Source organism: Brassica rapa, chromosome A09, assembly GCF_000309985.2.
Source record: "Brassica rapa cultivar Chiifu-401-42 chromosome A09, CAAS_Brap_v3.01, whole genome shotgun sequence".
Lineage (NCBI taxonomy): Eukaryota > Viridiplantae > Streptophyta > Magnoliopsida > Brassicales > Brassicaceae > Brassica > Brassica rapa.
In genome coordinates, this window is record NC_024803.2 from 36,532,892 (window position 1) to 36,544,566 (window position 11,675).

Below are 11,675 nucleotides of genomic sequence, written 5' to 3' on the forward strand. Positions count from 1 at the left end.
ATTTGTTTGCTAAATTATTTAAAAGTTTTTTTGTATAAAAGATGTATAAAACATATAATAAGTATCTTTTGGAAACATTCTTATGGTTTCTCTCTTCCACATGCTCCAGCTTTTCTCTCCTCCTTCCTCCGCCTTGGTTCCTGGCCGGCCGCCGATGTCACACTAGGCCGGATGCTACCGGATGTTCCTATCTGCTCTCTTTACTTGTATAGGATCTGGTGGGAAACCAAAATGATCAACTGGTTCATGCAAAGTATTTTCGATACAGTTAAATCGAGCTTGAAGCTGTAATATATTTGCAACCTAGCCTTAAATATGGTTTCATCAATTGCATGATTTAAATGCTACCCAGGCCTAATGCTACCAAGTGCAACTTTCATAAACTACAAACTTATATCTCTTGGTAAATCTTAAAACGCAACTTTGTATTGTTGTTTAGTTCAACGCACAGTTTCACAGCTATTGCAAGTATCATTAGACATAAGAATACGTAACGCATTGTGTATGTCCATTAATGAGTTGATAGCATAAGAGTGACCACTATATCAAATGACACAAAAGAATAGTCAAATACAATTAATACACTTCTCTTTATGTCCTTCACATGCTCATTTGACTACATATATAGAGAATCATGTATATATGTAAAACTAGCTTACTATAACAATCAAATAACAAGAAACCAATCATCACTATAGAAATTTATGACAGTGTAATGCTAGGGAGAAAGAATTACAATAAAATACAAAGGAAATAGAAAGAATGAATTAAGTGGGAGGCTGAGAGTAGTGGAAGAGTGGAGCGATTGAGATAGATGAGCTGTAGAAAGAGCAAAAGAAAGGGAGAAGTGAAGAAGGGAACCATGTTCGTGTGTCAGAACATGTGCTTTGTTTTTTATTTATTTATTTTGCTATTATATTTTGTTTTTATTTATTTTGCTATTATATTTTGCGACTTGTGAGACCTCTCCTATAATGTTCTTTGTCCCCAAACCAAGGCCCCCTGTAGGCCAATCCTTGTATTCGTTGTTTCAAAAACAGACGAGAATTTAATTGATTGAATTCACTATGTTGGTTATATTTTTATTGATAACAAAATATAGAAGTCTTAAGAAACCATATATTTGGATCATCACATAAACAATGATAAACAAATTATGTATGAGAAAGCCATGTTCAAAAAATGATTTTTAAGAAATTGAGTTTTATATTATGTATGTGTATATCTTTATTGCAATTATGTATGTGGCAAAATATATGTACTTATTACAACTTTTGTTTATAATTTTAAACATTTTTAGCATTTTACGATTATTGTATATATATACATATTATTTAGTTCTAAAATTTCGTTGGAGCAACGATCTATTTTTAAATGTTTCAGTATATACATGCATGTATGTGTGTGTATATATAAGTCACATAATTCATTATATTTATCTTACCCTCTTTACTCAAAACATCCCAAACATTAGTGGTTGTCTTCTAACAAAGTATTCTAGGAATATCCTCTCTAAGTTTCTACATAAGACCAGTCTTCAGATTTCTACAACAAGCCCGGCAACAACAACAACAGCATTGCGCGAGAAGTTGCAGAAATTGTAATAATAGTTAATCAAATTATTGGACGAAGGATAACTTTATAGGCAACTTTGACCACGAAGTTAACAACTTTTAATTTTGTACAAATAAATATTTCTAACCAAGCAGTGGAAAAGTTTAGTATACACATCATTTTCTGATCACATGATATAACAAGTGAAGTTTATGTATAAAGGTGATTACTAGACTAACTCTCAGTTATTTATTGGTTTTTATCTGTTATGGTTTAAATTAAACTAAATCATCGGTTAATAAAATAATTTTGGTCTAAATACTGTTTTCAGTATTCGGTTTAATTAGTGACACTAAATAAATCTATGGTCAAAGAATAAACAAATCTATTAAACTATAACTTAATATGTGGTAAAAAAGTAAATAAACCTGTTAAATCTAATTAAATCTGTGGTCAAGTTTTAAAAAAAATCTATCAAATTTTAACTAAATCTATGGTAAAAAAAATCTATCAAATTCTAGTTAAATCTATCAAAATAAAATAAATATGTGGTTAATGAATAATAAACCAGTAGAAATGTAATTAAATATGTTTAAAATAAATAAATATGTGGCCAATGGAAAAACAAATATATCAAATCGTACATATATCTGTTCAAATTAAGTAAACATGTAGTTAAAAATATTAAACCTAACGGTTCCTTATTAAATCCATGAAATTAATAAATTTGTGGTCAAACGTGACAAATTTGTTATAACAAATCTGTAGAAGTTTTATTAAGTCTATGAATTTTAAAATAAAACTATGACTAAAGAAGCATAAAATTAAATTTGTGGCTACATAAGACGTGAACAAAATAAGTTTGTTGATGGCAAAATCGTAAATACTCTAATAATTTAGTAATGATATTTTTTTTGTAATTATTGTTTTTGTTAACAATTGAAATAAGAGTAAATTAGGCATTAAAATAAACTAGTAATTAAAATAAATTAGAGTGAAACTAGTAATTAATTAATAAATAAGGGTTAAACTAATTTTTCCCCTATATATAATTAAGTGTGTTGATCATATTAAATTCAAGTTAAAAGGCAAAAGTAACAATACCAAGAATAAATCAAGAGTAAGTGTAAAATTGTTTTTTTTTTTGAAGTGTATACCCGAATTCAAGTTCCACTTGAAGAGGCGAACCCTTATAAAACCCCTCTTTTGGTTCGAAAAAGTTTTCATATAAAAAAGCAAAAGTGAAAAATATGCAGTGGAAGAAATAATGTAGTAGGAGTTGTGATGTTTGCAACTTCTTCATATATGTATAATATTGAGAGTGGTTTGCCTGTGAATGCAAACATGTTCATGCAAGTGTGCTTCCATGTGCTTCTCCTCTCATTCTCAATCCACCCAATTCTGCTTCACATGTGCATAAATTTATATAATATGATAGTGTGATGGGGAAGGAATAATATGTATATAACATCTCTATTTTCATTCCATGCATATATAAATGCATATTGTGAATAATATATATATATATATATATATATGTACGTCTACCACCCATAAATATTTCTTTAAATATTAGTAGTAGAATTTGTGATATTTGATAACACAATTTGGTACTAAAATTATTAATTACTCTTAATGAAAAATTATACTCCCTCTGTTCTTAAATGATCCATGTTTTAGAAAAAATATTTGTTTCAAAAAGATGTATATTTTATGTTTTCTATGAAAAAATTGCAAACTTTAAAAAAATTAATTGGTTTTATTAGATTACTATTGGTTAAAAGTTGTTGAAAATTGAAAATTACAGAAAACGATAAATTTATTATAGCGATTTAATGCGTTTTCTTAATATGTGTGAAAACTCTAAAAAATTTATCTTTTAGAAACGGAGGGAGTAGTTGGTATTTAAAACGCAGTATTTACATTCTCCGTAAAATCAATACTCAATCAAGTGACTTACATTCATTTGGACGAATATAAGCTAAAATAAAATGGTTGGATATGAAAGCATGAGATTATCTCCAAGAATTATGGAGAAATGGTAGTATAACTGCACAATTTTCAAAAATGCATTCAGCTTAATAAAGTTTGAGACCAGCAAAATGATTGACATTGAGAATCGGAATATCTGACACGACAAATCAAATGTGACAGATTATTAGATTAGTACTACTATAGGCTTAAGGCTTCATGGTACCAAATTGTTTTTTTTTATAAAGAAGCTAACTTGGGTTTTACTTAGTAAAGGGTAACAAAGGTATATATAGCTGGTTTTTTGAACAAAAAAAAAAAAAGGTATATATAGCTGGTCTTCCATCTAAAATGATCAGAATGAACCAAATATAATTAATAAAAATAAAATAGGTTTATGTGATAAACTTATAAATAGAAAAATGTAGAAATCAACTCCAGCCCATAATTATAAGAAAAAATATATATATACGGAATCTTCCGTAAGGATTCGTACATGTTTTCACTGTCATATACGGTCATGAATCACAACACTGCAAGTCTTGCACATTTTCCCGATTCAAACTCTATTTAATAACTCTGAAAATCGCAAATTTTATAATATAATGATTATATATGTCCTCACTCGTTTCATTTAAAATAACTCTGTATTATCTCTGCGATTTCTTTTGTTTGTTTTGTGGTGATCTAATACTATATCAATCTGCGATTCATAATATCTGACAGCAACAAACATACGTACATGGTAAAAAGTTTTAAATACTGTTTTGCCCTAGCTCGTACCGACTTATCGTGGGATATATACCAAAGTTATTCACACATCACACGGAAACTACGCGGTCAAGTAAATGGAATATAATAAAGAGAGATGGAAAGCATATAGTTTTAATAATAGTTCAACTTGTGACTAATGATTATGCATGTTACCGTGTTTTGGTGCGAATGAAAAAAGCTTGATCTGAATGCAGTTTGTATAAATAAATAAATATATAATAAGGTGGGAGGGAGCATAAGTAACGTGAAGGCAGTTTGATCTGTCGGGAAATTTTTCATACTTTATTGTCCTAATGGAAATTATATAAAGTAAAAGTAGTTTTAGCTTAAAGCTAAACTCGTGAACTCATTATCATTTCTAACAATATTCCCTGTCTGAACTTAAAACGCAATCGCAAACACAATACTCCGACCATCACAAGTGACTTGACCTGACCCAATAATATGGGCCGTAAATGGGCCTTTTAAAGCCATTCCTATAACTTTCTTCCTCCCCATTCTAGAGTCGCCTATTGCCGTGGCCCGTGGAACGCCTTCGTCTCAGTCGTAATCTCTTGCACCAGGTTCGGTAGGTTTTAAAGTTGCAGTCTTTCTTAGATGGGTCTGTTCTAATACATGAGAAATGTTCATGTTTGTATTGATTCATGTTGTCAGATGGCATGGCTTGTGGCTGCTCTTTCTCTGATTGTTATCTTGGTTGCTTCTATATGCAAGATTTTCTTTGGAGCAAAGTCTATTTCACAAGCTACGTTTCTTGATGATGGCAAGTAGCTGCAAGATGGCATTTTATTGCTTACTTGTTGTTCTTCAGAATTTGATGATATCTCTTTGTCTTGAAACTTCAGGTGAAACACATAACAAGAAAAATGTGTTGTTTGTCATCTCACATCCTGATGATGAGTCAATGTAAGATTTGAGAATGTATTAATCTCTCTGGCTGTTATTGGAATTAATGAATATATTTTGGTTGTTTTAGGTACAGTTAAGTTATTTGTGTTAGACTGAGAGATTAGTCTTTTGACAGGTTTTTTTCTCCAACGATAAACTACGTAACTGCCAATGCCTACAACATTCACGTACTATGCTTATCCACAGGTAATATGCCTTATCATACTTTCTATATTAGTGTAACACTTTCCTACTCAATCCAAATTGTCAGAAAGTTTCTAGGACCAACTTAAGTCCATCTGTGCCACGGCATAATTGTATATTTATCCAGAGAGTTACATTTATGGGACCTGAGGAATCTCGTTGTTTCATTTTGGACATTAAAGATGAATTTATTATTTTTGTTTCAGGTAACGCAGATGGTATGGGAACCTGCGTCCGGCTTGTGCAGTGCTCAGGGTAAATCCAACATGTCTAAGAAGGGATATATGATTATTTTCTTTTTGTTACTGTAGTGAAGAACGTGTTAACGTTTATGTAGGTTCCTCTTCAACAGTTAACGATTGTCGACCATCCAAATTTACAGGTTACTAGTGCTATTACTTCTTTTCATTCACCATCTCATTTGACTATGATGCACCCGTGCATCATAGCCATTTGACGGCATTGAGTATGTTATGTTAACTCTCTCAGGATGGTTTTGGGCAAGTATGGAGCCATGATTTGTTAGAGGAAATCATCAGTGAAGAAGTCACTAGTCACGATATTCACACGGTATATAGTCAAAGATACTCATTAAGAAGATAATATTTCTCCACCTGATTCTTCATGTGCTTCTTTCAGATCATAACATTCGACAACTATGGTGTTTCTGGTCATTGCAATCACCGTGATGTGCACCGTGGAGTAGTGTACGTTAGAGACTTGTTTTAATCCCTGAGTCATGAAACCGCAAAATCCTTACGTCATCACTGTGTTGTTGTACATGCAGAAAGTTCTTGCAGACTAATTCAGAAAGAAATATCAAAGCTTGGCAACTTGTAAGCCTTTAAAACTTTTTATTTATTTTTGGAACTAAATAGCATAGATAAGCTCCTTTTGATTATGAACTTGATTAAAAACACTGTTATGTGCATCAAGGTAAGCCTTAATATCATCCGCAAATACTGTGGACCTATCGACATTTGGCTGTCAATTTTGTCAGCCAAAAGACATGGGAGTAAGGTGATCATCATAAACGAGCAGCCTTTGAAAAGCTATGAAGCAATGTCACAACATTTAAGCCAATGGGTGTGGTATGTCAATCTTTATCTCCATGATGAATGCAAGCATGTGATAACAACTGTGTGCTCTCTTTTTTTCTGTGAATGTGCAGGTTTAGAAAGCTTTTCGTTTCGTTTTCAAGCTATACATACACGAATACACTTCAAAGGATCAGCCCTTGAGTCAGATCTTGAAGAGGACACCGTGCTTGTGAAGTTGATTGAATGATTACTTTCATTTTTGAAAACAGAAGTTGTATCTTTGTAATGAAATGATACAATTCATCAACAATGTACATATATATATATATATTTTATTCAATGTAATGAAATTCTTCCAAGGTAACAAAAATATTATAGGAAATACAAAAAGTTAAAACACGAAATGTTCATCTTCTCCTCCAGCAAACTCTACCTTAATTCAACGTTTAGCTTTCTCTGCACCTCATCACGCACCTTGCTCTGTATTTGGAAAATATACCATTTCATAACTGTTTAACACCTACAAATAACAAAGGAGAAGTAAAAAAAGTTATTACCTGAAGATCATTGACCTCCTCGTCTGTAAGAGAGCGCTCCATGGAACGGAAAACAATTCTGTAACAGTGACTTGTCATCCCTTTCTTATTGGTGAAACTGTCGATTAACTTCACCTGTTAATGAAATAATAAAACGGCTTATAAACAATCACTCCCAAGAACATGATGATACAAGTGAAGTTAGTATTAGTATTCTTTCCCCAAAAAAATCAAAAGATAAGGGTGATGTACCTCTTCAACAAGATCCCCAGCGATTCCTCTCACAACTTCACAAAAGTTATTCTCTGTGAATGATTCACTGATCCAGAAACTGATGTCCTTGTAACAAGGCGGATACTACAGAACAATGTACATGAATGAGTCTTGGGAGTGATACTCATTCGTCCACGAGACATGAACATGAAGATGGAAAAGCATTGTTTTTACCTTTGAGAATGGCTTAAACTTAACTCCAAGCTCTCCTTTCTTAAACTGCACGTAAGATCAAGATGCATTGATTCGAGAAGAAATAAAACCTCATCATGTCAATATTGTAAGTTGCCAAACCAAGCAATCACCTGGGAAGTGAACCGTTCATCGTCAGACCAGAAGAGTCTAATATCAGGGATGTCAAACAAAACCATAGCAAGTCGCTCCAATCCAAGTCCAAAGGCCCAAGCAACATTGTTTTCTAATCCACTCTGCTTCAAAATTCTTTGCTCCGTCACCCCACAGCCCAAAACTTCCAACCAGTCTTCCTGAATCAACAACCCGATAAAAGCTTGTTAGATAAGAGCTCAACTTGCCTTTGATAATAAGATTTCTAGCCACAACACAACTCCAAGATAGGGTTTACTTTTGGTGATCAATCCACTTAAAAAGATGCGAAATATATAAGGTGGGAAAAGACTACCTTAAAATATATCTCAAGCTCGAAAGATGGTTCGGTAAATGGAAAATATGTATCAACCCATCTCATCTCCACACCACCTGGCAGCCAATGAACGTTTAAATTAAAAGAGTAAGAGACTCACAAGCTTGTTCAATGTAAAAACTCTTTCATCTAAATATCTGCATCTTCATTTTAAAGTTGATGCTACAATCATCCGATAAACTCCCATATTTTTACAAAAAACAATTAATATGAACCATCTCAAGATTATAAATAGTTGAAAATTACCAAACAAGTGACGTGCCAAACCCTCTAGACATTTCTTCAAATCCTCAGCTGCATATAAAGTGGAATCCTTGCCAGACTCGTTCCAGTCCTCAGGAGAAAAAACACAAAAGCCTTCCATCTGTATTACATTAATAAAGAAAAAACATAAACACCTTATATCGAGCAAAACAGCCAAACTAAACAAAAAAAAGGAGCTAGAGAATAGAACAACACCTGATGGAAAACCGGATAATGAGTAGAGTCAATAGAGTCTCTACGGTAAACATCACCAGTAACAAGGAAACGTCTATGACCTTCCCTCAAAAGCTCAGCTTGGTGAGCACTAGTATGACATCTCAAAACAGTTTGGGGGTCAACATAGTACGTGTCATTAAGGCTTCTACTTACATGATCAGCAGGGACCAGCACATCATCAAAGTTCTGGCACCAAACAAAAGGAAAGTTACTAACACTAATAGGAGAAAGAAAGATACAAGCTTTGAAGGTGGAGAGCACTTTACTTGCTTGGTGGTAACAATAGGAGAAAGATCTTCAAACTTCTCAAACTGTTTAGCGTAATTGGAATCGAAGTAATCGTAAATAGCATTCTTTAAGATCCCAATGGGATGCTTATCACGTCTGTGTAGCTGCATCCCAAGCTTGGAGAAGATTGAGTCTGGTACATTGTTTGTAGGATCATCATCTCTCACCACATCTGCAAATTCACACCATTAGAATATTTAAAAACGTTAACTTTATACTTGTTTTCCAAGAAAGTCTGATGCTTTGGTTCTTCCCAGAAAGACAAAACTAAACTCAACAGTGGTTTTGTAATGTAACGACACACGAACCGTTTCTAGCGATTGTGACGCCGTTGATATCGACGGCGGAGACGATGGGGAACCGCCGCTTCTTCGTTTTGGGGAGAGGTGAGGAGTAAAGAGCGTTTGAGGAGAAGGACGAAGCGAAAGAGAAGCGTTTGAGTCCATTGCTAGAGAGGATAGCGACGGAAGCTCGGGTGAAGATAGTGGACTGGACTGAGAAAATGGTCATGGCGTCTTGAGTTCAGTTCAGTAACAAACACCGTCGTTGAGAAGGGAGGAGACAGAGCCTCCGATGACGAGAGTTACGGTGGCGACTGGCGGCTGGGGAAGAGAAAGAGAAGGAAAGTCACTGATGACGTGTCGTGAGTAGTATCAGTAGGGTTGGTAATGGATTGAATTCAGTAATTTACAACTATAGCCCTTCTACAGGTTACATTTTTAGAAACTTGCAAATTGAACCTTTTTGTTTTCCATAATCATCTATTGAACCTTTAAATTTTAGTAAAGGCAGGACCATGCGCTGCTGCAACAGAGTCTTCGTCTTGATGCTGCTCATGATGACTCATTAGCCAATCAGATGGTTAGAAACCATTGCCTAGAACCATGAATGTATCCACTACAGAATTGAATTGAATTGATCCTACATTCTATTCTATCTAATGGTGAAGACAGAGAGAAACCATGTGCTATTTAAAGATTAGTTTAACATACGCCTAACAAGCACCAGTGGTCTAGTGGTAGAATAGTACCCTGCCACGGTACAGACCTGGGTTCGATTCCCGGCTGGTGCATCTATTTTTTTTGGCCATCTGGAGTAAATTCGCACTATTGTTCTTTTTTCATTGCCTTGTTGCTCTGATACCGATCTTAAAATGTTGGAGTCAAACAGTGTATAAAGTCCATACATGAAACTTTATAAGTAAACGTGAATTTCTGTCATTTATATCTTAAGCACTTGATCACATTCATTACACTGACGGAGATTAAAGGAGCCAACAGAAAGCATGAAAATATGATATAGATGGATGGATTGTTTAGAGTACTCTGGTTTTGCCAATTTCAACGGGTAAGATAGTAAATGACTAGAAATACACCCACGAATGCTGCAACGAGTGTCAGCATTCTTCTGCTTGATTTGGTCTCAAAAACCTGCAAGAATTCAATTCGACAGATTAGAGACCCTTCTGGAACACATAGTGAAGCTCGTGTAACCGAGATTGTACCGTTTTGAACCGGTCCATGGTTCCTGAGAGAATCCCCCTTGATGAATCCATATCATTACCCTACAAACATATTACAAACCTTGTAAAGTGTTCAGTGACAATGGCATCTCTCTCATCCAAATGTAGCAGAAAAAAGTTGGGAAATATACCATTCTGTCAAGCATGCGGTTATGAGTATCCACCTCTTCGTTAATATCGCCAGAAAGCTGTTCATGAAAAAAAAAAAAAGACAAATCAGAATCATATAGAGTCTAACTACAAGTAACAATGTCTGAAGTCGGTTTGTATTCTACAACTACGGGCCCTTGTCTCTCTATAGCAATAGTATGCTCCTAGTACGTTTATCTACACAGCACACAAGTGTGAAGCACATGAATCAGGCTTACTCGTTTTAAGAGAATGACCCTGTCTTGTAAACCTTCCAAGGCACGCTCGTTCTCATGCTCATTGATTTCATGAGAGTAAGAAGAAGCAGCTCTGATTCCTCCCTCTTCAATGCCATCAAAGAGCGAACTTCTTCCACCACGAGGCTCCCTGCAAAACACACAAAATCAGAATCATCTTCCCACGAGATGAACAAATAAATAACTCAAAGCAACAAATCTCTAAAACGAAAAGCTTATGCAAACACCACATGGTAAGCTTCGTGTGTTCATTGAACACCACTTACAGCTTGATTCAGCCAATTCCAGATTCAAATTTTGAATATTAAAAGCGAATTTTAAACTAGAAGACTAACTGGTACTGATCTACAGAGTATATTCACTACTTCTTCAGATCCTCAAGATGAAACCTAATATACGAATTACAGAGCTCAGTGAAAGCATAAACGATCATCAGACTCGAAAGATTATCAAATCGAATAGGTAGAATCTATCTAATTATCGATTTAGCTCAAGGTTCTTCAGATGTTTCCAGATATAACCTGGATCTACGGTTTGAAGAATCCACCAGTTACACCTTCAATCTCACTGGATGATGATTCAGCCAATTTCAGATTCATTATAAGCGAAGTCTAATCTATTATTCAATAGAGGTAACACTCCTACTCACGTATCATTCACTGCTTCTTCAGATCAGCAAGATGAAGAACCCTTAATCTACAAATGAAAGCATATGTGATCATCATCAAATCTAATGGATCTAACCTTCTAGGATTCATCGATCAATTGAAATTCTCGATTTGGCTTCAAAGTTCCTCGGATGTTTCCAGATTCTACCTCCTGGATCTACGGTTCGCAAACGCGAATTGGCCCTTAAGCAAATCGACACTCAACAGAGAGACGACAAGTGTTATCCCCACGCTAAGTAACCAACCGATATAGCTTCTTCGTGTATGGGGGGGGACTAGAAACTATGGGGTCAATTTACAATGATAAGATTAATATTGGAGCAGACAATAAATTCTGTTTAGGCCCTCACATAAACACACAATCCCCACGTCTAGTATAGGCCCACTTACGATTCAAAAGCCCATGAACGAAACAAAGTGCACAATTAAT

The 11,675-nt window shown here is 34.6% G+C and overlaps 3 protein-coding genes and 1 non-coding gene across 4 annotated transcripts; 2 read left to right on the top strand and 2 right to left on the bottom strand.

The window, feature by feature from the left end:
• Positions 1 to 54: 54 nt before the first annotated feature.
• On the top strand, positions 55 to 6,795 carry LOC103841710 (probable N-acetylglucosaminyl-phosphatidylinositol de-N-acetylase). Its single transcript, XM_033280175.1, is given in 12 exon segments — positions 55 to 3,811; positions 3,850 to 5,062; positions 5,145 to 5,205; positions 5,324 to 5,394; positions 5,598 to 5,615; positions 5,618 to 5,646; positions 5,729 to 5,773; positions 5,881 to 5,961; positions 6,031 to 6,098; positions 6,179 to 6,227; positions 6,328 to 6,482; positions 6,563 to 6,795. Coding segments are annotated over 11 exon segments (795 nt in total). The 5' UTR covers positions 55 to 3,811; positions 3,850 to 4,914; the 3' UTR covers positions 6,633 to 6,795.
• On the bottom strand, positions 6,720 to 9,338 carry LOC103841707 (phenylalanine--tRNA ligase, chloroplastic/mitochondrial). The gene is made up of 10 exons (XM_009118257.3): positions 8,978 to 9,338; positions 8,648 to 8,841; positions 8,361 to 8,567; positions 8,148 to 8,265; positions 7,881 to 7,957; positions 7,546 to 7,725; positions 7,415 to 7,459; positions 7,220 to 7,324; positions 6,989 to 7,102; positions 6,720 to 6,911 (listed from the first exon to the last, which is right to left on the bottom strand). The coding sequence occupies exons 1-10, from the start codon at positions 9,177 to 9,179 to the stop codon at positions 6,861 to 6,863; spliced, it is 1,293 nt and encodes a 430-aa protein (XP_009116505.1). The 5' UTR covers positions 9,180 to 9,338; the 3' UTR covers positions 6,720 to 6,860.
• Positions 9,339 to 9,670: 332 nt separating this feature from the next.
• TRNAG-GCC lies at positions 9,671 to 9,741 on the top strand. Its single transcript has one exon. It is a non-coding gene; the product is annotated as a tRNA-Gly (tRNA).
• Positions 9,742 to 9,845: 104 nt separating this feature from the next.
• LOC103841711 (bet1-like SNARE 1-1) lies at positions 9,846 to 11,564 on the bottom strand. Its single transcript, XM_009118259.3, has 5 exons — positions 11,322 to 11,564; positions 10,560 to 10,707; positions 10,323 to 10,379; positions 10,174 to 10,233; positions 9,846 to 10,099 (listed from the first exon to the last, which is right to left on the bottom strand). Exons 1-5 carry the CDS (start codon positions 11,333 to 11,335, stop codon positions 10,010 to 10,012), a joined length of 369 nt encoding a protein of 122 aa, XP_009116507.1. The 5' UTR covers positions 11,336 to 11,564; the 3' UTR covers positions 9,846 to 10,009.
• Between the last annotated feature and the right edge of the window lie 111 nt (positions 11,565 to 11,675).